Raw genomic sequence first — 26,973 nt, forward strand, 5'->3', positions numbered from 1 at the left:
AACACAGATTTTGTAACATGCATGTGTATGGCAGGCCGCATAAAAAAAAAAAAAAGAGGTTGTGAATCAGAGGTACACGTCTCTTCCTGCTGTGTGGTGTCGCTGCACCCTGAGAAGTTTATCGACACACATTTTCACTTTAATCCACGGTGTAAACTTTATAAACATTAGGGCATGTGGTAAATCTGTGGTGACAGAGAATTTTTAATTTTGGGATTATACCTTTAATCCTGCCTAACACATTAAAATAAGTGGTGAGATAAATATACACATAGCATGAACCCCTGCAATGTAACTCAGTGACATCATTTCAGACATGATGGGGTTTTAATATCAGATGTGATTTGTTCAGAATACATAGCTTGGAAGCAGATACATATTTTCTACACGCACACCCGCACATACATACATACATATACATGAAATCCATTGTAGGAGAAAGAAGATTTATCATGCTTTCCTTCCCCCTTCCGTATAGAACTGTTCTTTCCATCATCTTTACTGTGAACAATGTGGTCACACTACACCTGACAGGTATTAAATCTCTCGTAGCCATTTTACCCTGGAATCCCCCTCTCTTTCAATTATCAAGTGCAATTTAGAAATCGAACACAGCGGCACTGTTCACCTGCGGAGGAGTCATGAGAAGAGTTTTCTGTTTTTCAGCACAAACCCATGTAGTCTGGATTATTTTCATCACACATGGTGGAATAATAATCACCTTTTTGCAAAGAATGCATCATCTTTCCATGGAAGTGCTAACACTTCCATGGAAGTGTTAAGTTTTTGCTAACACTTCCATGGAAGTTCCATGGAAGTGCTAACACTTCCATGGAAGTTTTTGCAAACACTTCCATGGAAGTTCCATGGAAGTGCTAACACTTCCATGGAAGTTTTTGCAAACACTTCCATGGAAGTGTTTGCTGTGTTTGCTGCAAGTGTTTGCTGTGTTTGCTTCACAGCAAACACTTCCATGGAAAGATGATGTATTCTTTGCAAAAAGGTGATTATTATTCCACCACGTGTGATGAAAATAATCTAGACTACATGGATTTGTGCTGAAAGAGAGTGTCCTATTAGAAGTATTGCATGTACGTAGCTTGAGTTGGTACTGTACAAGCTCCTAGCAGGAACATTTTGTGGCTACTGCCCGAATATGAATTCGGCGTTTTGTCAAACTAACCGCAGAGATAGCATCTTAGGCCTCAGAAGGCAATTAAAAAGAAATTAACTCAAATTGTGTCTAATTTTGTGTTGTCTGCTATTTTCGTGTTTATTTTGAGTAAGGTTTCTTGGAAACTCCCACTTTTTAATCGCACCAAATGCTTATTTTAGGGGTTTTTTCCCTCCTTTTTTTCCTTGCCTTTCCATCGGTCAGCAGAAGGCTAAGATGCTATCAACGACCATGTCAGCATGGCTGTATACACTGATCTGGCGCATGTATAAATAATTCACATAGGTCAAGCTTTGATCCTCTGATACAGCCTCTCGGATTGCCAGTGGTGGCAGGAAAACCAGAAGATTGAAAACGAGGAATGCATCAAGGGGTGTGCTGTTTACTTGTAGCACGGGCAGCTGGTTAGCCACCCCTCTGCCGGTTTACACCCCCCTCCCTCGCTTTTCAATTCCAGCCAGACCCCAGGCTCGGCTACTAACTGGGGGCTGGAATATTGTGCACTGGGGATCAATGCAGCCCTGAGTGAAATGTCAACTGTGGCCCTGCGATGTGTCAGGCTGTGAGGGAGTTGTAATGGCTATTGATCCACTGTGCGCTTAATGCAGAGCTGCCCCGCCACGATGCGAGCCAGCTGCAGTAGAAAGATATGTATGAGATGAGCTAAAAGTGAGAAAATAGAAAAGAAAGAGCCCACAGTTTTGTCCCCCTCCTTCCATCCCTCCCTCTCTGGCTGCAGATTGATCTTCCTCTTCCTGCTGATTCTAACTGGGGTCTGTCATTATCTTACTCTGTCATTAGGGGCTCCATTGACAGCCTTGGCTTGTCTGTGTCACTCTATTGAGACAGCAACACTTTTCCCATGCAGTGTTCCCTACATTTATTAAAGTCTCTGACAGCCTTGTCTTAGCTTTCTCCATAGATGGCTGAGCTTCAGGCTGCACCACAGCCTGAAGCTCAGCCTGTAATTGGAAGACGAGGCTCTCTGTCCCTGGCTAGTAATATCTGTGAGGTACAGCTGTAGGTCAGACTGGTTTATATCAGACTGCTGGTTATGAAGTACAAAATCAGACCACCTGTGTCCGAGGGTCAGTGGGAGCAGTAGTATAGACCCTACATTTATGCCTTTATCTATGAATCACATGAGAATGATTGGAGTTTTCTTGCTGCCGCTGCTGGGAGAATATTTTTTTTCTCCAAAAATGTAAGGGTAAGAGCCGGTGGGAAAATTAAGAGATGAGAGAGATCGCATATTGGCGAAGGTTATGCGTTTCCCATTTTGCAAAAGTTTAAACTTTCTCTTCAAACTTTTGTTGGTTTATTCCCACCTGAATAAAATCATCCGAAAGCTAAACTAGGATACCAGTTTTGGAGGAAACAAAACATATATGCAACCCAACTTTGCTCTAAAATTTAACAGAAGAAGTGTTGAAAGGGTATTAAATGTGTAATATTTTGGGGGGTTGCATTTTAGCCTTAATTAAACAGGACGGTGCAGAAAATGATAAGAAAGCGGTGGGAAGTGGGGAGTATGACCCGTGTGGGTCACCGGCTCAACCAGGTGAGTCTGGGTGGTGCACGTTAATGTGTAATATAAATTTAACATTGTAGTTCTTGTTCCACAGATTTTTGTTAAATGGCTGTTTGCATAATTTTGTTATTCCAGTTCCTCTCGTGTTGGATTTCTGATTATGGATGTGAAATTAGGACACACCGTCTCATACTCAGTGTGCACTTTTGGTTATTACAGCCAAGGTGAGTTGTGATGGTGTCATATTCTCCAGCTATAATTGGCTGCAGACCCCAATAATTTTCACACAGTCCCTAAATCACATTTTTGCATGTATTTTGTGTTTAACTGCACGGTTTTATCAGCTGAAGCGGAGCTAGTTTTCCATTCATACATATATGTATACCAAATAAGTACAGCAGCTCCACAGGGCTTTAAGCAAAAGAGCAACTACAGCACATAAAACAAAAAGTCCTATAGCTGGACTTTTGAGGTTGTAGCCAGAGCCACATTAGTGCACTGCTGTTACAGCAGATTATTTATGTTTTATTCAGACTCCATAAAAGAGAGTTTCAGCAGTTTTTTATATCTCAGAATAACAGAAGGTTATTTTGGCTGCTAGTTTTTTGCTGTTAGTAAATGAGTATGCAGTTTAACCGTATTCATGGCTCGCTAAACTTGAAGGACCATAAACCTTTACAATAGCAACTAAATCAGCTGAGATATGGACAATATAGTAACCAGTGTCGTAACCTGACAGATGAAATTAAACCTCAGCCTTTCTTTTAATTGGCCTAATAATTTTCAGACGCTCCCTCGCCACGGTCAGGATGCATAAACTTGTTTGCAAAAAAGCAAATTTGTGCTCAGATGTCTCAGCTGTTGCTGCTGCTGCTGCAAAGAACAGCAAGTAAAGTGATTTGAGAAGCCAATTTGGTTCAGTGCCAAGGAGTCCAAACTGTTTAAATACCTCACCAGCTTTCCATGTGAAACAAAGTGAAAACAGCAAATGAAAGAGCCCGAGAGATGCAACCCAAACAGGCTCTTACGGTCCTTACATAACCTAAATATTTGATCACATGATTATTGTTTTGTTGTATTCTCTGCTCCCAGACTATTACCGTAGAGATTTGACAACTTGAAAACATTTCTGGAGGCTGTCAGGAAGTTCACAGTGGGGTGCAGCGAACTGAGATTGGTGGTTTATGGAGAGAGTGTGTGCGCGTATTTGTGTGTTACACAAAAATGAAGCTGAGTATAGGCTTGTGCCGGGACCTAGCTGCTTCTCTGTGTTACTGGAGGCACAATCAAGTAAGACCGGGGGGTCTCTGGCTGTCTTGGCCCCGTAACACACAACACTGCTCAATGGGACGGAAGTTATTGGGGGGTTGGGGGTGAAACTGATGACATGGTGTGTGACAGAGACTCATCATTTGAGTGCGATACAAGTGTTTGAGCTGCAAGGCTGTAATGTTGCTCGGCTTGTCTGGAAAGATTTATTCCAGATTGCAGGGCCCGAGGGGTCAGCGGATGCACATGCGGGAGGTTTACCTGGAAAAAAAGCGCACTTTTTCTTTTAAGGAGGGGGGAAATGATGGTGTCCATAATGAAACAATTCACAAGAATCAGCTGGCTGGCTGGGAGAGAGTTAAAAACAATTAGTGTGGATATCTGACTACTTCTTCGTCTGCCGTTTCCCTCAAACACAACAGCAAGTGTTAATGTCGTGTTTCCTTTAATGTAGATCTACATAGGCGGGCTGCTTCTGAGAAGACAATGAATTTAGGTCTCCACAGAAGTTGGATCTACAGCCACGTTTCTGCCTGACAGAAAAAAAATGCTTTTATATTTTTTTCCCCCACCAAGGAAGGAGAAATGTTTAATCCAACACCCACTGTGAAAGGAAAAAGTAATGCATATCTCACTATCTCGTCTGTCTCGCAGCGAGATGAAATTGAAATTTTAATGCATTTCAGAGTTTTTTTTTCCCCCCGAATGGAGACGTTGATAGACACCAGGATGTCATATTTACAGTAGGAACACTCATGGTTTAATGCACTCTACAATACTGCCATCTCCAAGTTCTTCGGAATAAAACATGCTCTTGAACATAAAGGAAAAGCCAAAGAACAAAATTATTCCTCAAGCTTTCTATCAAGCTTCTGCATTCATGGCAAAGTCTAAAGGGCATGTCAGTCCTCCTGCCTCTGAGAGAGGTAATTATCCTTTTCCTGTCAGAGAACAACAAATGATAGCCAACTATGGGGGTGCATTTTCAGGAGCTGAAATTTGTCAAAAGGAAGGAGAAGGAGGTTTAATTTTCTGGCAGCTGCATATCTACTTTTATCATGTTTTTTTTCCCCCAGTGGTCATTTGTTGCTTTTTTTTTGCTCTTCACATGAGCTTGCACAGTGTAGAGCTGTTTGTTTATGTCTGCGAGCTTCTGAGGGTGTATTTATGTGCCCTGCATTAACATACCTATTTATAGTCCTACACTTTCTTACAGTCATCTTTTTTTTTTCCTGTTGTGACCATTTCACAGATTATATATTGTCCAAGTAATTTCCCTTTCAGCATCTGTGTTTTTTACCTTTCAGAGAAGGCAGTGAATGGAGGGAAAATTATCACAATTACTCATATAATTGAGCCGTCTTTGTAGCAAGTGCAGCTTCAGTAGCCCCTTTTTTCCATCAGCCAAAATGGTTTCATTATATGGGTTTTTCATATTCCCTGACACAGGGCTCTGCTGAGGGCCTGGCACGTGGATGAGATGCAGGATGAACAGAGCGAATCATTAAGGTCACAGTAGGAATAATTATCCCAGCTATGGAAAGAGCATCTACAGCCTTTTTTCTCCCCCGGCACAAATGCAATGTCCACGGCTTTTAGTCACAAAGAACTTTGTTACAAATGGAGCTTCCACCTTCTACTTATACAAAGAAGAGAGGGGGAGAGCAAGACTTGTATCAACATGACAATTTTCCATCATTAAGACTAATGACAGGCACAGACTGTGGGGATCAAGGGGAGCACAAAAAAGAGAGGCGCATTCAGGTGTTGGCTGAGTGCTGACCTCCTTCCTGTCTTTGTTGGAGACTTAACTCTTAACAAAAACTAAAAAGGGTTTCAGACTAAAGGCGCAGTGGCAGCTGAACGTCAAGCAGCCCAGCTCTCCATGGGCAAATGACTTAATTGGCGAATTTGCATGTTTTCCATTTGTGGGGAAATTAATTCAATAAGGCCTGCATGTAAAGATGTTTAATCAATCGTTGTTTTACTGTAGGTGAAATAATTCTCCGTTATGGATGCATTTTATTGATTTCTACCCCTGTCATCCATCTCTCTCGCATCACTTCACAGACTAAGACTTTATTAATTTTTCACTCATTTTTTTCTCTCTCTAATTTGTTAACATGAAAGCGGAGCTTAACAAGTGGGACGCTGCAATATGTCCACAAGTATGAAACATCCGCCTGACACTAGTTTCTTTTACAGTTTAGCTGAATTAAGTAAAAGCCATATTTTTCCAAGTCCTCTCTCCCCAGCCTTCCCTCAGGTAATTGGTCATTTTGCAGCCAATTTTGGTCAGGTTGGATGCTTGCTGCCATGGCCTGACCCCTGCTGCTGCTGTAATGGGGACAGCATTTCTACCACTTCACTAGGAGCCTTTCCACACAGTGACCCCCAGCTTTCTGAAGAAAGAGCTGCTCCGAGCACTGAGATGGAAAGAAAAAAAGGAGTTTGAAATGTGACTTTTCAGCTCCGCAATGAGCCGTCTTAAGTCAGTCAGCCAGCATATTTGAGGTATATTAGAGAGGCCCCGCTGGAAATGAAAGACTCGGACGTCATGTTTTTCCACAGGTGGGAAAATCAAGAAAGGATATTTTAAAAAACAAACAAATATATATATGTATTTTCGATTTGATTTATTGCCTCCAGGCTTCAGCACTTATAAGAGTGTCAGTCACTTCCAGAGCAACAAGTCCAGATTGTCCACTTCCTCCCAAAGTGATGAGAAGCAGGAGCTCATGAGGTCACCAAAGCCTGAAAACAAACAAAAATAATGATTGTTATCCCGAACAATTTCTTAGCTTCATTTTAAAAAATTGTTTAATTGTTTAAACAAGGAGAGGGGAAAAAAACTTTTTAGTTTGCTATTAAAATATGACAAAGTACAAAGTTAACTTTGTCATGCTTATAAACTGTCAATTAAAATCAAATGAGGAACACAAGCATGTTTTAATTAGGATGTGAAATTGAATGAAAAAAGTCAGGAAAAAAATGAAAATAAAAACCCTAAATATATTTTAAAATTTTTCCATTTCACACAACATAAATGATGAGCTGATAAAATATACTGTCAACTCCGATTATCACACAGAAATGCACCATTAGCTATTAAAACATATTCTGAGGGGGAAAAAAAACTGACACGAAGCAAATTTGAATTCAGCTGTCCAAAATAAATTCTGCGCCCTTCTCTGTTTTATATAAACAGTCAAATAAAACCCGACATGATTTCATCTTCTCCCTCTTGACCCTTATGATAATGCAATAAATTAACCAATGCGACAATCTTGCCTCTCAGATACTATGATTCATTTTTTGTTTTTTTTGTTTTTTTGTTTACACGTAACTCGGTAAACAAAATCAATTCGCATTTTGATGCCGCATTGAACATGAAAATAGACATTGAATCGAGTTAATTGTAGTGCATCTAGTTTGCGTTCATTGAGGCTGCAAATTACAGGATGGCAGCGAGAAGCAACGCCAGAGAAGAAGCAGGACAAAAGGCAATTTCACTTGTCTGATCCGCTGCCTTTAAAAACGTGAAATGCAACCTTCGTATAGTTTGACATTTCTGCTGCAGATCACTCACCGAATTGCATTTGGATTTGATGATGTGCTGAGGCCTGCTGTATTCATGTTTATTATTATTATTAATAATAATATTTTACATCAGTTATATTGTTAGTGCTGTTTGAGATATCTGTGCCCTATAATAATTAACTAAATAATAATAATAGCAATAAAAATAAGAATGATTTGCAGACTTCAGAAATAATTCAATATTCTCAGAAATTCTAAAATCAGAAGGAGGGGAAAAAACATACATGTCCTAATAGGCATATTTGATCTTTTGCAGTTTAAGGAAGAGGAACTGTGATTTTATTTAAAAAAAAAAAAAAGGATTTAAATTTCCCTGCACCTCCAGTGATGGTAATTAATCATCACTCCCATGCAGAGCCTGCAGGGTGCATGGGGAGCTGAGCCTCCACACAGCATGGATGCACAGTTTACCAGCGCACCGCGGTCGGGGTAATATTTGGCGGCTGTTAAAATGTGGGTTGGTATGGCAGTTGAGGAGGGCTTTCTATCACCGGACTGAAATGAAGTCTGTGACATCTTGGCCCGTTTACCCCACCACCACCACCATCACCATCACCACCACCACAAGCAGCAGCAGCAGCAGCAGCCCCCCTCTCTCTTTCTGTCTCTCCACCTCTGCACTAACCCTCAGGTGAAGAGCAGCAGGTGTTAAAACACCCTCAGCCACAGAGCTACTCACTCCTAATGAGTCCTGCCTCCGCGCTCCATCCATGCATGGAGGACTTTATTTTTAGTGTGGCTAGTTAGAGCCCTGCTGCCCCGCTGCAGGAAGGACCGCTGTGGCCTGCGCTGCCCTCCTGCCGGCGTGCGCAGGAGTCAAATTATTAATGAAAGCGGTAATATTATCACCGCGCCTGCCTCGTCCGAGCGACACCGAGGATGGCTTGAAAAAAGGAGAGAGAGAAAAAAAATTCCCCCTTAAATAGGAAATAAATAGTTGTCAAATTAAGTTTGTAAATGTTTGATTCTGCAAGAAGGATCAATGGGATTAATATAATTTATGCAGGATGTTTGTCTCCTCGCCTCCAAACGACATAAAAATCTCTCATTATTATTGCTATTATTAGTAGGACTCCTCGGGTGTTATTTTACATTTTTCTGCAAATTCTGCCTCTATTCTGTTAATGGTTTTGCTTCACAGCTGTCTGTAGATACTATAATCGTGGGAAAATAATGACAGTTATCAGTCGCACCCACCAAGTACCCATAAAAATCTGTCCTCTGTTCTGGAAGATGATAATTATTGGTTGTACTACCATTATCATTGTCGTTGTTGATAGAGGAAATCTTGAAGCATTTTTCGAAAGTAATTCCAGAGAAATCACTTCAAATTGGCCTATTTTAGGGGGGACAAGGGACCAGCTTTCGTTATAGCCTAATATTTCACAGAAATCTTTAAATTCAGGCATCCGCAGCCGCCTGGCACACTGTGGCACACGCGCCGTGATGTCAGCGCCTGCATTTTGATAACACATTTTGCAACTTGCTAGTTCTGCTATGAGTTCAATTATGTAATTACACTGATAATCACAGTGACGGAATTTAACTGCCTTTAATTTGTTATTCAGGTGGAGATGGAGGGACTACGGATGGAGCAGCCAGGCTGTGTTTCTGCTCTGCGCAGACACCAGAAGAGAAGCAGCCTGCAAATGAAGCCTAATAAAATGAAGAGCTGCTGTTGCTGCTGGATACTTTCTTCTTCTTTCAAGTGCATCCCGCGGAGGCTCCCTGACCCCGGATGATGCGGATTTATTTGCTTTTTTTCATGACTTAAAAAAAAATGGAGTAAGTGAACAGATATGTATGTGTATCTATATTTTAAATTGCAACTCCTGTACCAATTTGAATTTTGTTCTAAATCTGCCGCTGAGGGAAATTGCCTCCAGTCTTTTCAGTAGTAAGTTCAATTAAATCAAACGACAATTATTCTTGTTAGGTTGTGGGAGGCTGGCCGCACCCCATCCTCACTTAGATTCATAATAATCAAAGGTGGCGGTGTTTAACTAAACTGTGATCAGTAAATTGACTGCGGCAAAAGGGGTGCGTAAAGATGTTTGGAAAGCATTTAAATGCGACTAGAAAACGTGTCCGTCGGCCTATGAAACAGGCAAAAAATAAAAATAAATAAAATCGCAAGTTTGCCTAAATTTGCAAGACTAAATTTGGAAACTGTAGTTTAAATTACAAGCAGCATCCCGGGTTTAATTTAAAGGGATTGCTCTGCTACATTTGTCGTAATATGCTGTGATGCTGTGTTGTTTTTTTTTTTAGTTGGTATTATTGTTGTCATCATCAGGCCTCAGACAGAGAAGCTTCTCATTTCACATCATTGCAGACTTCGCTGTTTCAGTCCCTCTGCTGCCAGGTGAGACCTCAAGTTGCACTAAGTGTTAAATACATGACTAATTACAGGCCTACTTATGAAAATTGAACGCTAGTGTTATGCTAATACGCGTTCACTCCTGATGGAGCACTGGGAGCTGTGATCATCATTTTAAGAAGAGAAAAAGGCTTTAATGCAGAAAGAGCAGCCGAATATTGAAGTTTACTGGCCTTTTTTTTTTTTTTTTTTTTTTTGCAGCAGCAGCAGCAGTATCACTACTACAAATAATAATCATGTTATTATGGTGAATCTTGACATGTCAGGAGGAAATCTGAGGTTTTGCGGTTTTCCTTGACTTTATCAGGTTCTTCGGACCTAGCCCCAGCGTCACCAATCGGCTTCCCTCTTGGAGAGAGTGGACCAATCAGCGACAGTCTTGATGAATATTCATGAGTCCGAGATTCAAACCTTTGAGCGAGTTTGTCTTGGTCCACAGCATCATTCCTAGGACTTTTCACGGGCACAAACTGCATTTTCTTATGAATGGAAAGAGAAAAAATCTGTTCGGCTTAAATTGGGATCCGTCCTTCACTGAGATCATAGAAGGAAAACAACAAAAGCGAGACAAGGGGAACCGCCAGAAGAGATGACAATGACTACGATTCCAGAAAGTCTTAATAGCCCTGCCTCAGGAAAAACCGTTTTCATGGAGTTTGGACCCCCGAGTCAACAAATGTCGCCTTCCTCCATGTCTCACGGACACTATCCCATGCACTGTTTACATTCTGCAGGTCACACACAGCACGACAGCTACAGTCCAGCCTCGTCGTTCCCCAGATCCTTGGGTTATCCATACGTAAACTCCGTCGGCAGCCATTCCACCAGTCCATATCTCAGCACAGTACAGACTTACCAAAACAGCTCGGGACTCACGCAGACACGATTAGAGGATGCAGGTAAGTGTGCCACAGAGTGCTCTGGATCCTAAATATCAACTTTCTGTGCTGGTACGGCTTTCCACTAGACGGTGTAGGCAAAAAAGACGACCCAGATGTGGAATTAGGCTCGGTAATTATTTATTGCGTAAGGCTATAAACAATGTATGCAATTAAGGGTAATTATACCTAAAGTACAGCCTGTAAAACTTGCGCTGGAGTATTCATTGCTGCGCAGCACTGTTTGCTCCAACTGTCTCCTCATTTTTACCCCCTTCTTCTTCTTCTTTGCTTTCTTCTGTGTCTCTGCCAGCGCCAGAAACAGAGAAAAACACAGTGGTGGAAGGCGGAGAGGTGCGTTTCAACGGCAAAGGGAAAAAGATTAGAAAACCAAGGACTATATATTCGAGTTTACAACTTCAAGCCCTGAACAGGAGATTTCAACAGACTCAGTATTTGGCGCTACCGGAGAGAGCTGAGCTCGCAGCGTCGCTGGGTCTCACTCAGACACAGGCGAGTGTGATCCGCACACACATAGCTTCACTGTGCAGCTGCGCCAACGACGCATTTCTGCATATTTTTAAATTTTTTTTTCTCTCACAGCATACATCATTATTATTATTATTATTATTATTATTATAGGCTACAATTTATTTAGTGTTGGTGATTGATAAAGATAATTTAAATTTTTTATTATCATATTTTGCTTTTCACTTTTTCACGTGCGTAAAACCGCGTAAAATGGTTATATATTTTTTTTAATGTCTCTTTTTTTAAAAATATATCTGCAGGTAAAAATTTGGTTTCAGAATAAAAGGTCCAAATTCAAGAAGCTGATGAAGCAAGGCGGTGGTACAATCGACAGCAACGCTTTGGCCACCGGCCGTGGACTTTCCAGCGGTTCTCCCTCGGTGGCACCTGTCTGGAGCTCGCCGACCACCGTGAAGACTTCAATGGGCACGACCGGATCTTACATTCCCAGCTACACCTCATGGTACCCAACCACACACCAAGAGTCTATGCAACAGTCACAGCTCATGTGAGCAGAGAGCTCAGCATCAGGATGGTGAAAGGCCCAGCAGCCGCTGAGCGCGGCTCAGCATTGATAATGCACAACAAACAACAAGAATCCCGGAGTTTGCTGCCGCATCCCGCCAGCTGACACAGAGGCCTCCTCAAACCGAAGACGGCGAGCAGCGATACAGAAGAAGAGAAGAGGTCAGACAGAGTGAAAAGGCGCACAATGCGCCAGAGGGCAACCAGTCCGTGACCGTCCCTGACAGCGGAAATCGCAGACAAAAGGATCATTTGTTTTTTTGGCTGCTTTTGGTCATTTTTTTTTTCAATGTCGGTTTCTGTTTGTTTTCAAACTCATATTTGTGTGAACACTTCTGTTGTTGAGCTGTAGGCTACATGTTTATTAGAAAACACGTGTTTGTTTACGCCAGGTTGTCGGGGCCCAAGGTGATGACGGCCTTAAAAATCAATTTGCATTCATCGACAGTTAAAAAGGCCACTTAGGCCACAGCAGAGTTTCTCTAACCAAATAATTAACGATAAATTCCAGCGGTAGCCATCAAGCCGCTCCACTCACAGCGCATTCAACCGCAGAGCACAGGCTGCTGTGCGCAGAGCCTCGAGATGCTACTATGTTGTTTCTATGTGTTTGTTATTTAAGTTAAATTATTCGGGCTAGTTTTTTCTGTTTGAGGTCAGTCTGTGTTCAGTTTGTAAGCGTGTTTGAAATGACAACACTGTGTTGTTAATGCTGCACTAACGCAAGCAAAGCTTTTCTATGCCGTGCCCCGATGTTATGTGAAAAATGTAAAAGGCCTGACGATTTGCTGCTTTAGAAAAAAATTGTCCTGAGGGTGAGCAGCTCATTTGTCACTGTATTTTGTACATAATTTTCCTTTTTTCTGTTCCTTTTTTGTGCTGTATACTGGATACGCTGTGAAACAGGGTTTAGGCTTTGTGTAGCTTACTCGTCGAAATGTGTTTAGTCAACATAGGAAATATTTAGTTTTGTATTGATCACCTTAATTTATTTATCTGTTTCTGAAGTTTATGTACATAATGTGCAAAGTTTCAAAAGCAGTAAAATATGATTTAAATTATGTCAAGAACGGTGTCTGATTCACCCCACCTCCTCCTCCTCCACCATACCGCCATCACCACCACCCCTCCATCCTCCTCTACCCACCCTCGCCCCTGAAAAGAAAGGCTTCAGCGTGGTGCAGGTTTAATGCGAGCTGACACAAAGGAGTATCATGTTGGCTATTGTAGCAGACACCATGTGAGCGCGTTTGAATTAACTGCAAAAGGGTCCTCGTTTAGATTTATGGTCATGTCTAGCGTTTAGCCTACATGTGTTTGTGCTGCTGCTCGCTGGCTGCAGATGTTGTCAGACCTCTGGAGTCAAGAACAGAATTAGAAATCTGGCCTCGCATGTAAAAATGCACCAAGATAGTGTTGTTACGCGGGCTAGTCTCTGCAGTGTAAAGCGTGAATATATATATATATATATATATATATATATATATATATATATATATATATATATATATATATATATATGTATATATATATATATATGTATATATATGTATATATATACTCTGATTTAACCACCGCTACTGTGTCATTCAGCAAAATCGCCTTTCAGCTCTTTCTTAAAGATAACCTCCTTTCTGTTCTACTCTTCAACGATCCTCACTTTTTCACTTTTTCGTCATGAGAGAGATCAATTGAGTGTGTTAAGTGAATAATTGCTCAAGAGGCAGGTGCTGCAAAAAGAAAAAAAAAAAGTCTGGCGGCACACAGGGCGGATCAGATGGAGATCAGTGAGAGTGAAAAGTTCAAAAGCCTTCTTGTTTGTTTAACACGGCCGAAGGCTGTGGTTAGAAATAGCCATCTACATGGGCAAAAATGAAATAAATGTAAACAATATTTTAAAAAGAAGAACGAGATCTGTTTTTGCGCGCATTTCGGTGGTGATATAGGAAACAAATTCATTATTATAGTTGGATTTTAGCCATATTCATAGAAATTCAAATAACAGTTATATCACTTGGATGCATTGGGGAAAAATCAAAGTAAACAGTAACAGTAAGTAACTAAGTAAATAATGATATGAATAATTAATAATAAATTAAAGTAAACAATAAAAATAAATAATAAAATAAAATAAAGAATTGTAAAAATATATTACAAGAAATCGAGTTCTGTATGTGCCTGCAAAGAAAAAAAAATCTAAAAACAAACAAAAAAAATAATAATTTTTTTGATGCACGGATGTGCTCGCTCTTGCAGCTGTCACAGCTCCATGAATAAATAAATGTTATTATAATAGCAAATTCAGCCTAAAAATATTATTTTTTTAGCATCTGCGAAGTCCGTTTAAACCTGACTCAAGCCAACATCCAAAAAAGTAACCACCACAAGCATATTGTTATTATTATTATTACTATTATTATTATTGTAGAATACTTAAAACTACTAAGCGTGAGGAGTAGCCTTGTTTTTATGGCATGCTTTGCTTCGATGCCGTCTCCTTTGTTATTCTAATACAAATCTTAAACATGTAGAGCTCTTTGTGTGCAGCCTCACATTTACAACAGGCCTTCGTATATTTCGATACCATTAGGAAAGCAGAGCTGCTGCTGCTGCAGTGAACATAAATCTGCCCACCTAGCCTTAGAAAAGGCGCAGCTGCACATCCAAGAGGGTCAGTGTTATTTCGCTGTATTCTCCCCTTGATTATACGAGCTGAGCCCATCAAACCCAGCATAATTACAGTAATTTCGCCCTTATTTATTCTAATGCAGTTTCCTATCTCTGAGGTAATTATGAGCAATTTTTTTTCGCACCGAGGATCTTTCTGCGTTGACAAAAGAGATAGCGCTCTGAAAGACATTTTCTGCTGCAATAGGAGGGGAAAAAAAGTGAAATAGGTGAGGTGCCATTTCGTCACCGTTCCCTTTAGACTTAGCCTATGTATAAGACTGACAAATTGCTTGCAGGTGTACATCACCGAGTTGTCAATGCGAAGAGGCTTCAAAATTAGCAAAGCACAATGTAAGAGTAACGAGTGCAGCGACTATAAAGAAGAACTTCTCTGTCTCCTCTTCCTTGCATCTTCTCTCCATGTGAGCGGCTTTCTAAGCCATGGGAGATTTCAGCTAAAAGAAGCTCCTCGGTTACACTTTTAACACTGAAGTTGGAGGATAAAATAGTCCACGTGTAATATATTTTTCTTTACCCCTCCTGCTTCTTGAGGATCTAGTCTTTGAAACGGCATCAAAGAATCAGCATCATTCACGGATGAGAATACAAATTAATAAAGGTTGTGCGCGATGAAAGAAATGGATAAATCGAGCCTCATTGCGCACTCGGCAAAGCCCCTAAAATGTAAGAAATAAACATGTGGTACACACCTTTCAGCTTGAAATTGAAGAGACAAGTTTGCCCTCTCTGGATTTTCAGATATCAGCATGGAGGCAGATCAGCACCACCAGCAAGAAGCAGCAGCAGTCCTCCAGCACAGACACAAGACGAGCGCTTAAATCCCACAAAATGTGTCCCATGTGTCGGTCTAAGCTATAGCAGCAGAGTTCAGAATATGACTGAAAATGTCTGCTTTATTTCCCCTCTTTATAGCTGATGGGGAAAAAAATGTAGATTATTAGCATAAATGTTTACTCCTCATTACGCTGATGACATTGTGCACTCGAGATCTTGGTAATCTTTGGGGGAAATTATGAGTAATTTTTTAAAATTTAAAGCAGCAGTTACCATGCAATTCAGGCTAATTCTGCGTAGGCTCCACACGGATATAATTACCGTCGAGTCAAGATGTTAGGCTAAAAACTATGCATTGATATTCCCATTTATTATGTACATACAACTTTGACAATGTTGATGCTTGAAATAGCGGGAAATTGTCTTGTGTAAAAATTACACCCCATATTAGGACATCTAAAATTGCGAAGAATTATATAGTAATTGCAGGCTTTCAGATTTGAAAGCCAGAATGCTCAAACCAGAGCAAATGTGGATGAAATTACAGATCAGGGTATAAATTAGGATAGGGGGGTATGGCATTTACAAGTTGCCCAGAGAAATGCAAAAAGTATAAACCACAGCAGCTCTAATCCATGAATGAAATCACAGGGAGCAACAGAAAGCACCCAGAAATCCCCCCACCTTTTATTTTATGACGCAAACAATAAATTAAAGCAAGCAAAATGTGTTATTTAGGAGCATTTTTTAAGTGCACGACGCATGCTTGTACACTATTTGCAACACTGATTTAAACAGATTATTTAGACGTATATACACAGGGGGGCTGCATGTGTCTGATACTGTCAGCCCTAGGGGGGTGGAGGGGTTGGGTGGTGGGGGCTTCATCATGCAGATACAGCAACCGCTGACAAGCTGCAGTCTTAATTATGTACAAGGAAGCGATCCCACTTTATGGCCTGTGGTCTTTTGAAGAGAAGCGTGTGGGACCATGCACCGTATATCACCATCTTTATGCAGTCTGTGTGTGGGAGCCATGTTTAAATAATACGAGCCCCACTCTACCTGTCTGTTGGAGTCAAAACAACTCTAATAAACATTTTCTAAATTAAATCTATAATAAAACAGGGTTTCCTGCATGGCTCCAATAAATTGTTTTTTTGGACGTGTGCCTGTGTTTTCCATGTAGCCCACAGGCCCTACATGCAGCCAAATAATGTGGGTCAAGCTGCTCGTCTTCGGAGATCAGAGACCTCGCTTGTGAGGCGTGAGAAATGTTTCCATGATGTTGTAGCTGCAGGCTGTCTTGGCTCTCGAGTTCCTGTCTCTTTTTCTCTCGTTAGGCTGAGTTCATAAAACGTCTGGAAAGCGGCTCTGTGACTCCACAGAGTCTGACGAGCTTGTGCTCATTCATACCCACCCTCGTCTTCTCCTCTCGCATGCCAAGGCGTGTTGTTGATGTTGTCGCTCTCAGCTCGGCGTGCGCCCCCGGGCCTCTGCCTCTGCTTGCCTGCCTGCCCGAGCCTCGGTTCGGATAAGCAGCTGCTGGCGGCAGTCAAAAGTAAATTTCAACCGAGACAACTCAGGAGTCCCCCTGGAGCTTGTCCACGCTCGTGATATAGCACCACAAGACCTTCATGTAACCACAGGCTACATTTTTACAACAAATTATTTCCTAAGATTTTTTATTTTTTTTTATTTTTAAACCCATTAAATAAAGAAATAGGCAAACAATTTAATTAAATGAATAAATAAATAATAATAAATAAATCTTAATGTATCGACATGCCTTCTTTTTCTAAAATGATTTATTTTTATTTATTTACTTTTTTTGAGAGGGTAAATCCAGCTTTAGTGAACATAGAATGTATTTATACACACATACAAACTCGGATGCAAATACACAGAAAACATTTTATTTAAATAAAATCTGGCCATATATGAAACACTGCTAAAATAAATAAGACCAGAACAAAAAAATACAATTTAGTGTTGATACAAGTCAGAGGGTGGGACAATCAGTAGCTCACGGTGGTTAATGGATGAAGAGCCAGAAAAAGACAAAAAAAAAAAAAAAAAAAAAAATATAAAAAAAAAAGAGTCAAAGCGAGGTGGGCAATGACAAAATAAGCTGTTGTAAAATATTTACAAACGTGGATTGGAACACTTATCTCCCCCGAACTATTCAAATGAACTACGTGAGGAATGGATAAAGGTAAGCTGGTTTTGTTTTTGATCGCACAACAAAAATGAGGTCATATTGCAAAAAGGCACCATACAGTTAACTTGTGCTACATTTGTGACAGGTTGTCCTGCGATTCATGTTTTATTTTATTTTATTTTTTTGCAGGGATGGCAACACACATAAAAAAGAAGAAGAAGAAAAAGTGACGTCCGAGTAAAAGTATATGGGCTCGCGCCCAGGCTGTGATTGCTTTGGGTAATAGTGGTTCATTCATCCCTCACATAAACAAAATAAATAAATACAAAAATAACTGTAGAAATCTGAGTCTACCATTTGTAAGCACGAAAACTGGCAAGGTCCATAAACCTGTCTGGTTCCATGAAATCTCCTAGATGCTGCGCGTAAAGTTCGTATGGTGCACGCACGAGGTCTGCAAAATGAAGGTAATGGCATTTTATTTTCTCTTTATTCACCAGTATTGTCCGATTTACACCCGACGTTTTCTCGCTGTCTCGCTCTCTCTCTCTTTTAAATTTCAGAATATCGTCCCAGCGCTTATGGCGGAGTTGTGGTGATGCTGAACCAGAGGAGGCTGCAGATGCGTGGCAGAGTTCGTAGTTGAGTACCAGGAGTAGTTTGCCAAAAACGACGAAGGCGCAGTCGTGTTTGGAGGGCTGCTGCTCTGAGGTAAACTAGAGCTGACATTGTTCATTCTTTGAGTCTGTGGAAAGTCCCAGGCGGTAGTTGGTGGAGACGTGCACGGGGGAGATTCACTGGAAGCAACATGTTGTTCTGGGGGGATTTCTCCACTTTTCCACAGCTTCTTGAACTTGGAGCGGCGGTTTTGGAACCAGATTTTAACCTGAAAAAATAAATAAATAAAGAAACTGATTTAAGCTTAAAATCGATTATAAGCGATATTTCCCCCTTTAAATCCCATCTCGTCCGTTTTAATTTGTTTTCACACTGAGACATGCAGTGGATATTTGACAGCGCATGAGCCCACAGATGCAGACTACCCACCTGTGTTTGCGTAAGGCCCAGCGACGCTGCCAGCTCGGCCCGTTCTGGTAGAGCCAAATACTGAGTCTTTTGAAACCTCCGTTGAAGTGCAGCCAGTTGGAAGCTGGAGTAAATGGTTCGAGGTTTCCTGACCTTCTTTGGTTTTCCATTAACCATCCGGATTTCTGGCTCGCTCTCATCTTTCTCTGAGGGAACATTCAAATGCAATTCACGTTAGGCACGAAGGGTTTGGGCATTTTTCAGTGTTGCAGAACTGCTAGGCGTATTTGCACTGTTGTCAGTTTAGGTTTGTCAGATTTGTGTACCCCAAATATCTTAACTTGATTTGATTAAATTATTTATATTTATGAGGCCTCACTGAAAAAATACAAAAAGCAAAAACAGGCTACTTTGTGGATCGGTAGTCTCTCTCTTTGGAAATAAATTAAACAGTTTATCGTGTTTAATATTCATGCAAGAAAAATAAAGCTCCAATACATTTTAGTCAGATAATAATATTTTTGTCAAATACTTTGCATACAAATTAACTCAGACATGTCCTGCAGTGCGTTTTGGTCAAAGACAAAGCCACTGAATACATGCAAAATGCTCTAAAATCAACTTGAGAGCTCGCCTACCTGTGTCTGCGGGAGTTGGCGATGAGTTAGAGCCATAAGAACCGTATGTACCATACGATGAGTTGAAACCGAGGTCGTATGACTTTGCGTTATATGGCACAGAACTCGTGGCGCTGCTGTGGTACTGGTAAGTGCCCAGCTGTCCAAACGGTGACCCGGCGCAGTGCCCAGGCTGCTGGCCGTTGTAGTAGCTGCTGTCCGTCGCCGTGGAAACCGGCAGAGTCGGGGACTCCTGCGATTTGTGCAAGCTGTGGTAATTGCTTGAGGTAATCTGGTTCGAATGCATATCAGTATTTAAGTTCTCAAAAACTCCAGTCATCTTGGAACTGGAGGAGAGCAGCCCACTAACCTATGCGGAAAAAAAAAAGAATATCGCAAAAATCGCGACCTAGGCGATTGCGCGACAGGCTGTAAAGCACGACTCAAATCTTGGACTGATGACACCCTTTCGTGAATCAAAACGCATCCCCGTGCATACCGTGGCAAAATCAGCGCAAGGTGTGTCCTTCTCACAGTGGCCTGTGATTATCTGCTACGGTCGGCGGTGGGAGCGCATTTATGAGAGAGTGAGAGGGAGAGCTACTGTGTCTGAGGCAACCAATGAGTAAGGGCTGCACGACTGACTACTCCCCACCGCGTCCACCCTCCATTATTCCTTCAGGTCTGTCTGTCCCAGTTGTCTGCGGATAGTTTTACATAAAATCATCTCAAAAGATTTACTAAGCTTGCAGAACCAGGCCTGATCTCCATGCGCAAACTGCCGTTTAAAACCAGATGAATGTTGATTTTGGACAATGGATAACACCTACTGCACGTTAGGAAAACGATGCATTAAACTGGGTCAAGAAGCAGTTTTTGGCTTGCAGCACAGTGTATGCTGTGATTTTTGTTGGAATCTGTTTATTAAAGTTTAACACTTCTGTATAGTCAAAAAACTGAGCAACAGTAACAGTTTTTTTTTCTTTTTTGTCAGAAGCAAACTAGACAAGGAGGGGACTGTTTAAAGGGAAATCTCAAGGAGCTGACACAAAACCAAACCTTGTGGACATCGCCTAAAGGTGAAGGTTCTGTTGCTGTGGAGAATAACTACAGCGCCACCCAGAGGTCATAAAATCCACTTGTTCACAAAATCCCTTTTGTTCACTTACCTCTCTTTTTCTGTCTAAAAATAAATAAATAAATAAACTATTGGTGATTTAAGCTACGTCACATCCGTGCGAGGAGTCCAGGTATGTTGGTGTGACACTGTGATGCGTTCAGATCTCCCGGAGATCCTGGGAAAGTTCAGGTGGTGAAGGAGCGGAAGCGCAGTTGTCGCCAATAGATGGCAGCATAGTTCCTTTTATTAACACGCCTAAAGCCTAAAGCAGGCTGCTCTGTGTTGATGAGGTTAGCACCAGCATGCATCTCCACAAAAATAACTCTCTCTCTTTATAAACCTGCACTGAACTCTGGCTACTCTTTGTATAGTCATAAAGTGAAAGTCTGGAGATGAATCATCTCTGATAGTCTCCTCAGTCTCATTATACCTAACAACCACAAATGATGTCAAAGTGCCCTCAGAAAGTTCAACTCAAACTCCACATGTCAACTTTGTGCCACAAGTTGCTTAGATGCGTTGCTTAGCAGCTAACAGCTGACTACACAGTCAGTTAAAAGAAGAAGTTTTTAGCTGAAAATGCACAAATCATCATATCTTTAAATAGAAGCCCAAAAGGATTTCACAATCTAGTTCCCAAAGTTTCTAAAAGTAAAATGGGAGCAGAGCATTGTAGCTCTCCTCTCCTCTCCCTTGTGGAACCAGCTTCCAGTTTGCATTCAGGAGACAGACACCCTCTCCCCTCTTTGTACTTTTTGGCAGACTTCATAGGTAGGGCTGGATCAGGTGGCCACCCCTTTTATTTGCCGCTATAGGCTCAGACGTCTGGTGGACTTCTGACACACACTGAGCATTTCTTCTTCATTCACTTCTTTTCACTCCTTTTATTATTCCTTATTTTTCTTTGTGCTTCTTTTCTTTCTTCTTCTTTCTGTCACCACCCAACTGGCCACAGTAGCTAGCTATTCCTTCCTGAGCCTGGTTTTGTTAGTGGTCTCTTCCTGTTAGAAGGGAGTTCTTCCTTCCCACTATTGCCCATTTCTTTATAATAGTGGATCATCTGATACAAATCAGAAGTATCCAGAGTTTTGGTGACAGGTCAAATAGAAATGCAGCAGAAATGATGAATTTTTGTGCATCCTTGCTGTGCCATGTGTTTTAAAGTCTGCTTGATTATGAATCAGCTGATTTCTAAATCTGTTGTTTCGAAGTCCAGGTAAAGATGTGCTGACACCAAACTAACGGACATTCATCTGAGGCTTAAAAACATTTTTTAAATTAGTACTTAACTGTTAATGACAATGACAAATGAGTTAAATCTTCTGTATTATCAGTGAAGTTCCCTTTTAATTTTCCTTATCTGTGATAGCTTCGAGCAGTCACCCTTCTGATTCAATAAATCATCGTCCATTATGACCCAGTTCAGTAACCATTTCCTTCTTATCAGTGAGGGTGTAGCAGGACCCCATACATCGAGTTCAGGGGGGGATTCCATCAGTCCATTGTTTTGCTGATGCGGGCAGTCCTCTCTCACCATAGGTCAGTGTGGCTGCATGTCACTGCTCATTAGTGGAACAAAGTCTCTGCATTCAGCTGCCCCGTCATCATCATCAGAGCCAGAATGAGCAGAAATTCTCCAGGAGAGTCACATGGAAATTTTAAAAGACTGGAGAAGGAGGACACGAGTAGTCATACGAGAAAATATCTTCTTTTCATAGTTTGCTTGTTTGCTTCTTCCGAGTAAGATGCTTATGCTGTACGTCATCTATGCAACAAAGAGGACGAACTAAAGTCACAGTCACAATCAGCATCAGGATGTGCCAAAACAACAGCTCTGGCTCCGTGTGCTAACGATAGGCGACATTCCTCTCATACCTTTTCTGTCACCCTTAGGAGCAGTTCTTTCTTGCTGGATCAAACTTTTCTGTTTTCATGTCACTCGCGTGTCACTCTGAGTGACTATAAATGTGATTTCACCCCTCTGTTGCAGAGCAGCTGGTATAGTGGATCTTCCCCGTGTTCGGTGACATGGAAATGATGCCAAATGACTGCAGACAGATGTAAGCAGCTTTCATTGTGCATTCCAAATTTCCCATTTTTACAGGAGTTGCTCTTGACCGGCTTTCAGCACAGTAATCAAACAAGCTTTGCACACACACACACACACACACACACACACACACACACACACACACACACACACACACACACACACACAGTTGCATGTCAGTTTATTCCTAAAGTTTAAAAAAATAACAAATAACAAGAGCCAAAGCACACAAATCTTTGAAAGCAGCTATGGCAGAAAATACTTCATTCAAATAATATATTAGCACTCGTATTATAAATTTTTTTTTACTGTTTCTTGAATACAGTAAGAAACTGTTACGTTGCTTCAAATTACAACATGTGTATTGCTTGTCAAATATCTTATAACCTCAGCATTGTCACAACTTTGTTCAAACTTTATGTCAAGACTAAGAACATCATGACACTATATTAATTATAGTAATTACTAATTCCTCAGTCTAGCTGCACCACAAAACCTCTGTTGTTCTCCTTTTCAAGCAGTCTAGTGTACATAGAAACTTCACATATGTCATCAAAACTATTTAAAAATTCCTCTTTATAACTTCCTGTTTACAAATAAGTTAAAGTGTATCTATGGGATCGTGGTGTCAGATAAACTTGTTAGATACAGAATATAGAGTCCAAATGATTAACTCTGACAATCATGGTTGAATTACAGTCTATGGGCTATCAGCTTGTTTTTTACCCTTTGAAAAGAGTGAAAAATGTGCTTATAAAATGCCAACAGTGGTTGATATTGACATTTCGTCACAGTTTGTCTTGAGGAATCAAAGTACACAAGCCAGGAAATCACTGTGAGAGATAAACACCCTGACATTTTTAGGAAGTATTGATCTCGAGCCTCACTTATCTGTTTTTATACACGGAGAAGCTCAATCTGCAAACAGAGCCTGAGTTTTTCCTGATGTGATACCACGTGCACATCCTGAGTTTAGGTTATGGAAAACAGAAGTCAGAAAAGTGAAAAAAACAAAAAAAACAAAACAGAAAACAGCATACCCCTCCATGGCCGCACAGTGTCTAGTCTCTGTTTTTACTGCTTGTACAGAAATAACAATACGGGCAGTACAGGAGGAAATCTCCTGCCATCTGGAGCGGATGTCAGACTCATTATTGACTGACCTGTTTATTTAGATACTAATTGCTACTGGTGCGAGGATATAATGGAAAGTCTGAAATCCTAAATAAACCCAAAGCAATTTTCATTTCACTGTATTCTGCACGATCCATTATGCGCAGAACAACGATGATGATGATGTTTTGATGATCTTTGCAGGAACGTTGACAGAAGCTGGCGAGAAACTGATGTTATTCTTCACAGCGCTTCGAATCCCACAGAGATAATATGCAAAGATCGTTCTGGAGGTTTTGGTTTTCATCATGTAGATCTTTTTTTTTTTAACTCTTGTTCTGAGATATCAGATAGAAGACTTTCACTCTTCTTGATTTCAGATGCTCAAAGGTAACGCCCAGGAGAGAGGTATCTGGCGTTTGGTGGAGTATATTTTGCTGGAGATTTGTCACATTTCTAAATCAGTGAAAAAGATATCAAGGTAAACCACTCAAAAGTTGCTTTGTGTTTTCAAGAAGGTTACCCAAAAACTAAGGACTCTGCTACTCTTCTGGACTTTATATACATTGTTTATGTACACCTATATGAGCTGTGTATATTTTTGACAGTTATTAACATGTAAAGTTACATTTAATCTATTTGTTGCAAGTTTATTTTTAATATAAATTGCGACAGCTAACTGACTCGTCTAGAGTCAACAACCTGTCTCTGAACGTGGACAAAACAAAAGAGATGATTGTTGACTTCAGGAGAGCACAGAGAGATCACTGCCTACTTAACATCGACGGATCCAAATTCCTTGGTGTCCACCTGAGAACCTCTCCTAGTCCCTCAACACCAGCTCCATAACCAAGAAGGCCCAGCAGCGCCTCTACTTCCCGCGGAAGCTGAGAAAAGCCCATCTCCCTCCATCCATTCTCACCACCTTCTTCAGAGCGACTATCGAGAGCGTCCTGAGCAGCTGCATCACTGCCTGGTATGGTAACTGCACCGTATCGGATCGCAATACCCTACAATGGATAGTGAGAGCAGCTGAGAGGATAATTGGAGCTTCTCTTTCCTCCATCATGGACACTTACAGCACCCGCTCCATCCGCACAGCCACCAGCATTGTGGAGGACCCCCCACACCCCTCACACACACTCTTCACCCTGCTGCCTTCTGGAAAGAGGTACCGGAGCATCCGGCCCCTCATTACCAGACTACGGAACAGTTTCTTCCCCCAAGACGTCAGATTCCTGAACACTCAGTGACTGGACTGACACACACACACACACACACACACACACACACACACACACACACACACACATGCACGCCTGCATACATGTCACTACCAAGCGCTTATCTGCAGTATCTCACAGACACACACACACAACTACAGACACCAAGTTATTTTTGCACAATACTCAGCATTTTGTACATTTCCATTGCACTGTCTTGTCTCGTCCTGTTCTGTCTTGTCTTGTTTATTTTTGCAATTTGTTTTGCACATTGCACTTTACGTAGTCCTGTGTTTGTCAGTTATATGTCATATGTATGGTTGAAATGACAACAAAAGCCACTTGACTTGACTAAGAACGTTTTTGGATTGTAATGAAATTTTTAATAATTTTAAACTTCCCCTAATATTAAATATGACTTAATCTATTAATATAGAGTTAGTTTAAGTGTGCTTGTGGTAAAATATGTACAAAAAATGATGCCTAATTTCAAAAATGTATAAAATGTAATTGTATTTAATCTTATCCTGAGTACAGTTGGAGAGACACCAAGTTCAACTTAAGTGGTTTTATTTCATTTAAAGTTACAGTCAGCTGATTTTAAATGGGAGGAAGGCACTAAACGACACATTATGATAATTTTCCAGATGTTTTAGGCTCTAACTGGGGTCAGCGGCAGCAACTCTTTCTGCGTTGTCTTGCTGAGCAAAATTCAGGCAGGCTTAGACAGCAGTAGAGTGATTTGGATGTTGCTGATCTCCCGCTGCGTCAGCTGGAGCATTCATCACCCTGGCAACCCATCCTTTTCCTCAAATCACATAAATTCTCTGCAAAATGCTTTCACTCAAACCAAACTAAGAGCAGGCAGCTTCTTACAGAGTCAGGAGATAAAATCACCCGTGGGGTCTGTATACATTCAACTCGTGCGCTTCTCGCAAACATGGAAATGATCCGCCGAGTGTTTCTTGACCTCTCCGTTTCAAAGGTTGAGCCTGTACTGCGAGGCTCCGGACATACGTGGAGTTTAAGTTGGAAACCTCCAGCGGGGAGTTCATGATTGAGCATGTGTTTCCTAAGAATTAGTCACAGTGACTTTTCCCCTCAAGAGAAGTTATTTTTAACAACAAAGGCATTCATGTTGAGCAACAGCAGCCAATAACAATTGAAAGGAAGTGTTAAGCTTTAAGCTCAGAGCAGACGCTAAGGTTAATGTTTGGTGCATCACACTGAGGAAATCTGTGCTAAAGACTGCATGATTATGCTTTGTTAACCGCAACCTAGTTGATATGCCTTTTTTAAAAAAGATTTGAATTCTTGCATAAATCAGTGGTGGAATAGAGGAAAATATTCGCAACCTCTTGGACGTGAAAAATGACATTTAAACCTGAAGGAATTAACAAATCCCCGTTCCTGATGTGACAGCTTTACATAGCTCTCGTTTCCTCTTTGTTCAGGAAAACCTGATTAATTAAAAGATGTGGTTTTCCCAGCTCATGTAAAAAGACTGCCTAGCGTATGATATGATTAGCATGACATAATGATAATACATCCCAGAGGGCAGTCCTTTGCACTAAAGTGGAAATTATTTCTCATTTTGCAGGGCTAACAAAGGAATTCCCTGTTTCATCTGCACAGCCTGGGTCAGAAAGATTTTGAAGAGGTCTGCGAGGTCCCACTCCCCTCACTGCTGACCCAGTAGCACCCTCCACCCCCACCCAACCCAGGAGCCATAAATGGAACCAATCCTTTGTGCGAGGGGAGTGGAGCAGATTTACTGCGGATGGTCTCCTTACAAAGAGCCACACCACTGTCACAACAGGACCGGGATCAGCTGCTCCAACTTTAGGGCATGCTTTACACAGCCACTGATGCAGACACAACTTCTGTTATCACTCAGCATTCATGCACCTCTCCGGTGCCTGTCTGCACCCACAGAGCGGTACCATGTTCACTGTTCAGGCTGCTAAATTATAGGCATATCTCTCAGGGACACCACAAGTTGTTTGGATTTCACAGCGTACCTAAAACAAATTCGAGGTCAGTTCCCACTCTCAGTCCTTTAAAATCAGGGCACTCACTCTCTTGTTGAATCTGTGGTACTCTATTTCAGCTTATTGTACTCTTGTTTATGTGTTTCTTATGTCTTCTTAATACCTTTTACATATAATGTAAAGCGTGGTGTATCACCTTGTTGAAAGATCTATCCAACCGTTCTCTTTCTGGTTATCCAATTCAGGGTTAAGGGGAGTGGGAGCCTATTCTAGGTTTCACAGGATGAGATGCAGGCCACACCCTGGGTTAGCGCAGAGA

General features: G+C 41.2%; 2 protein-coding genes and 1 long non-coding RNA gene across 5 annotated transcripts in view; 1 reads left to right on the forward strand and 2 right to left on the reverse strand.

The window, feature by feature from the left end:
- The window catches only part of dlx1a (distal-less homeobox 1a), a 26,264-nt gene extending 13,315 nt beyond the window's left edge, over window positions 1-12,949 (forward strand). The window contains exons 1-5 of one of the 3 annotated variants that reach the window (XM_025904063.1): window positions 8,811-9,359; window positions 9,846-9,939; window positions 10,262-10,853; window positions 11,146-11,345; window positions 11,624-12,949. In XM_025904063.1, coding sequence (XP_025759848.1) covers window positions 10,544-10,853; window positions 11,146-11,345; window positions 11,624-11,875 — 762 coding nt within the window. In that variant the 5' untranslated portion in view covers window positions 8,811-9,359; window positions 9,846-9,939; window positions 10,262-10,543 and the 3' untranslated portion in view covers window positions 11,876-12,949. Of the gene's footprint in view, window positions 1-8,810; window positions 9,940-10,261; window positions 10,854-11,145; window positions 11,346-11,623 lie in introns of those variants that run through there. The other 2 variants (XM_013272602.3, XM_019353419.2) reach the window with 2 other exon arrangements.
- LOC112844205 (uncharacterized) lies at window positions 6,596-15,429 on the reverse strand. The gene is made up of 2 exons (XR_003216933.1): window positions 15,269-15,429; window positions 6,596-6,728 (listed from the first exon to the last, which is right to left on the reverse strand). It is a non-coding gene; the product is annotated as an uncharacterized LOC112844205 (long non-coding RNA).
- A 1,818-nt stretch (window positions 15,430-17,247) lies between these two features.
- dlx2a (distal-less homeobox 2a) lies at window positions 17,248-20,111 on the reverse strand. Its single transcript, XM_003447313.5, has 3 exons — window positions 19,179-20,111; window positions 18,562-18,746; window positions 17,248-18,400 (listed from the first exon to the last, which is right to left on the reverse strand). Exons 1-3 carry the CDS (start codon window positions 19,495-19,497, stop codon window positions 18,074-18,076), a joined length of 831 nt encoding a protein of 276 aa, XP_003447361.1. The 5' UTR covers window positions 19,498-20,111; the 3' UTR covers window positions 17,248-18,073.
- Window positions 20,112-26,973: the final 6,862 nt, after the last annotated feature.

The sequence above is a fragment of the Oreochromis niloticus genome, linkage group LG16 (genome assembly GCF_001858045.2).
Source record: "Oreochromis niloticus isolate F11D_XX linkage group LG16, O_niloticus_UMD_NMBU, whole genome shotgun sequence".
NCBI classification, from domain to species: domain Eukaryota; kingdom Metazoa; phylum Chordata; class Actinopteri; order Cichliformes; family Cichlidae; genus Oreochromis; species Oreochromis niloticus.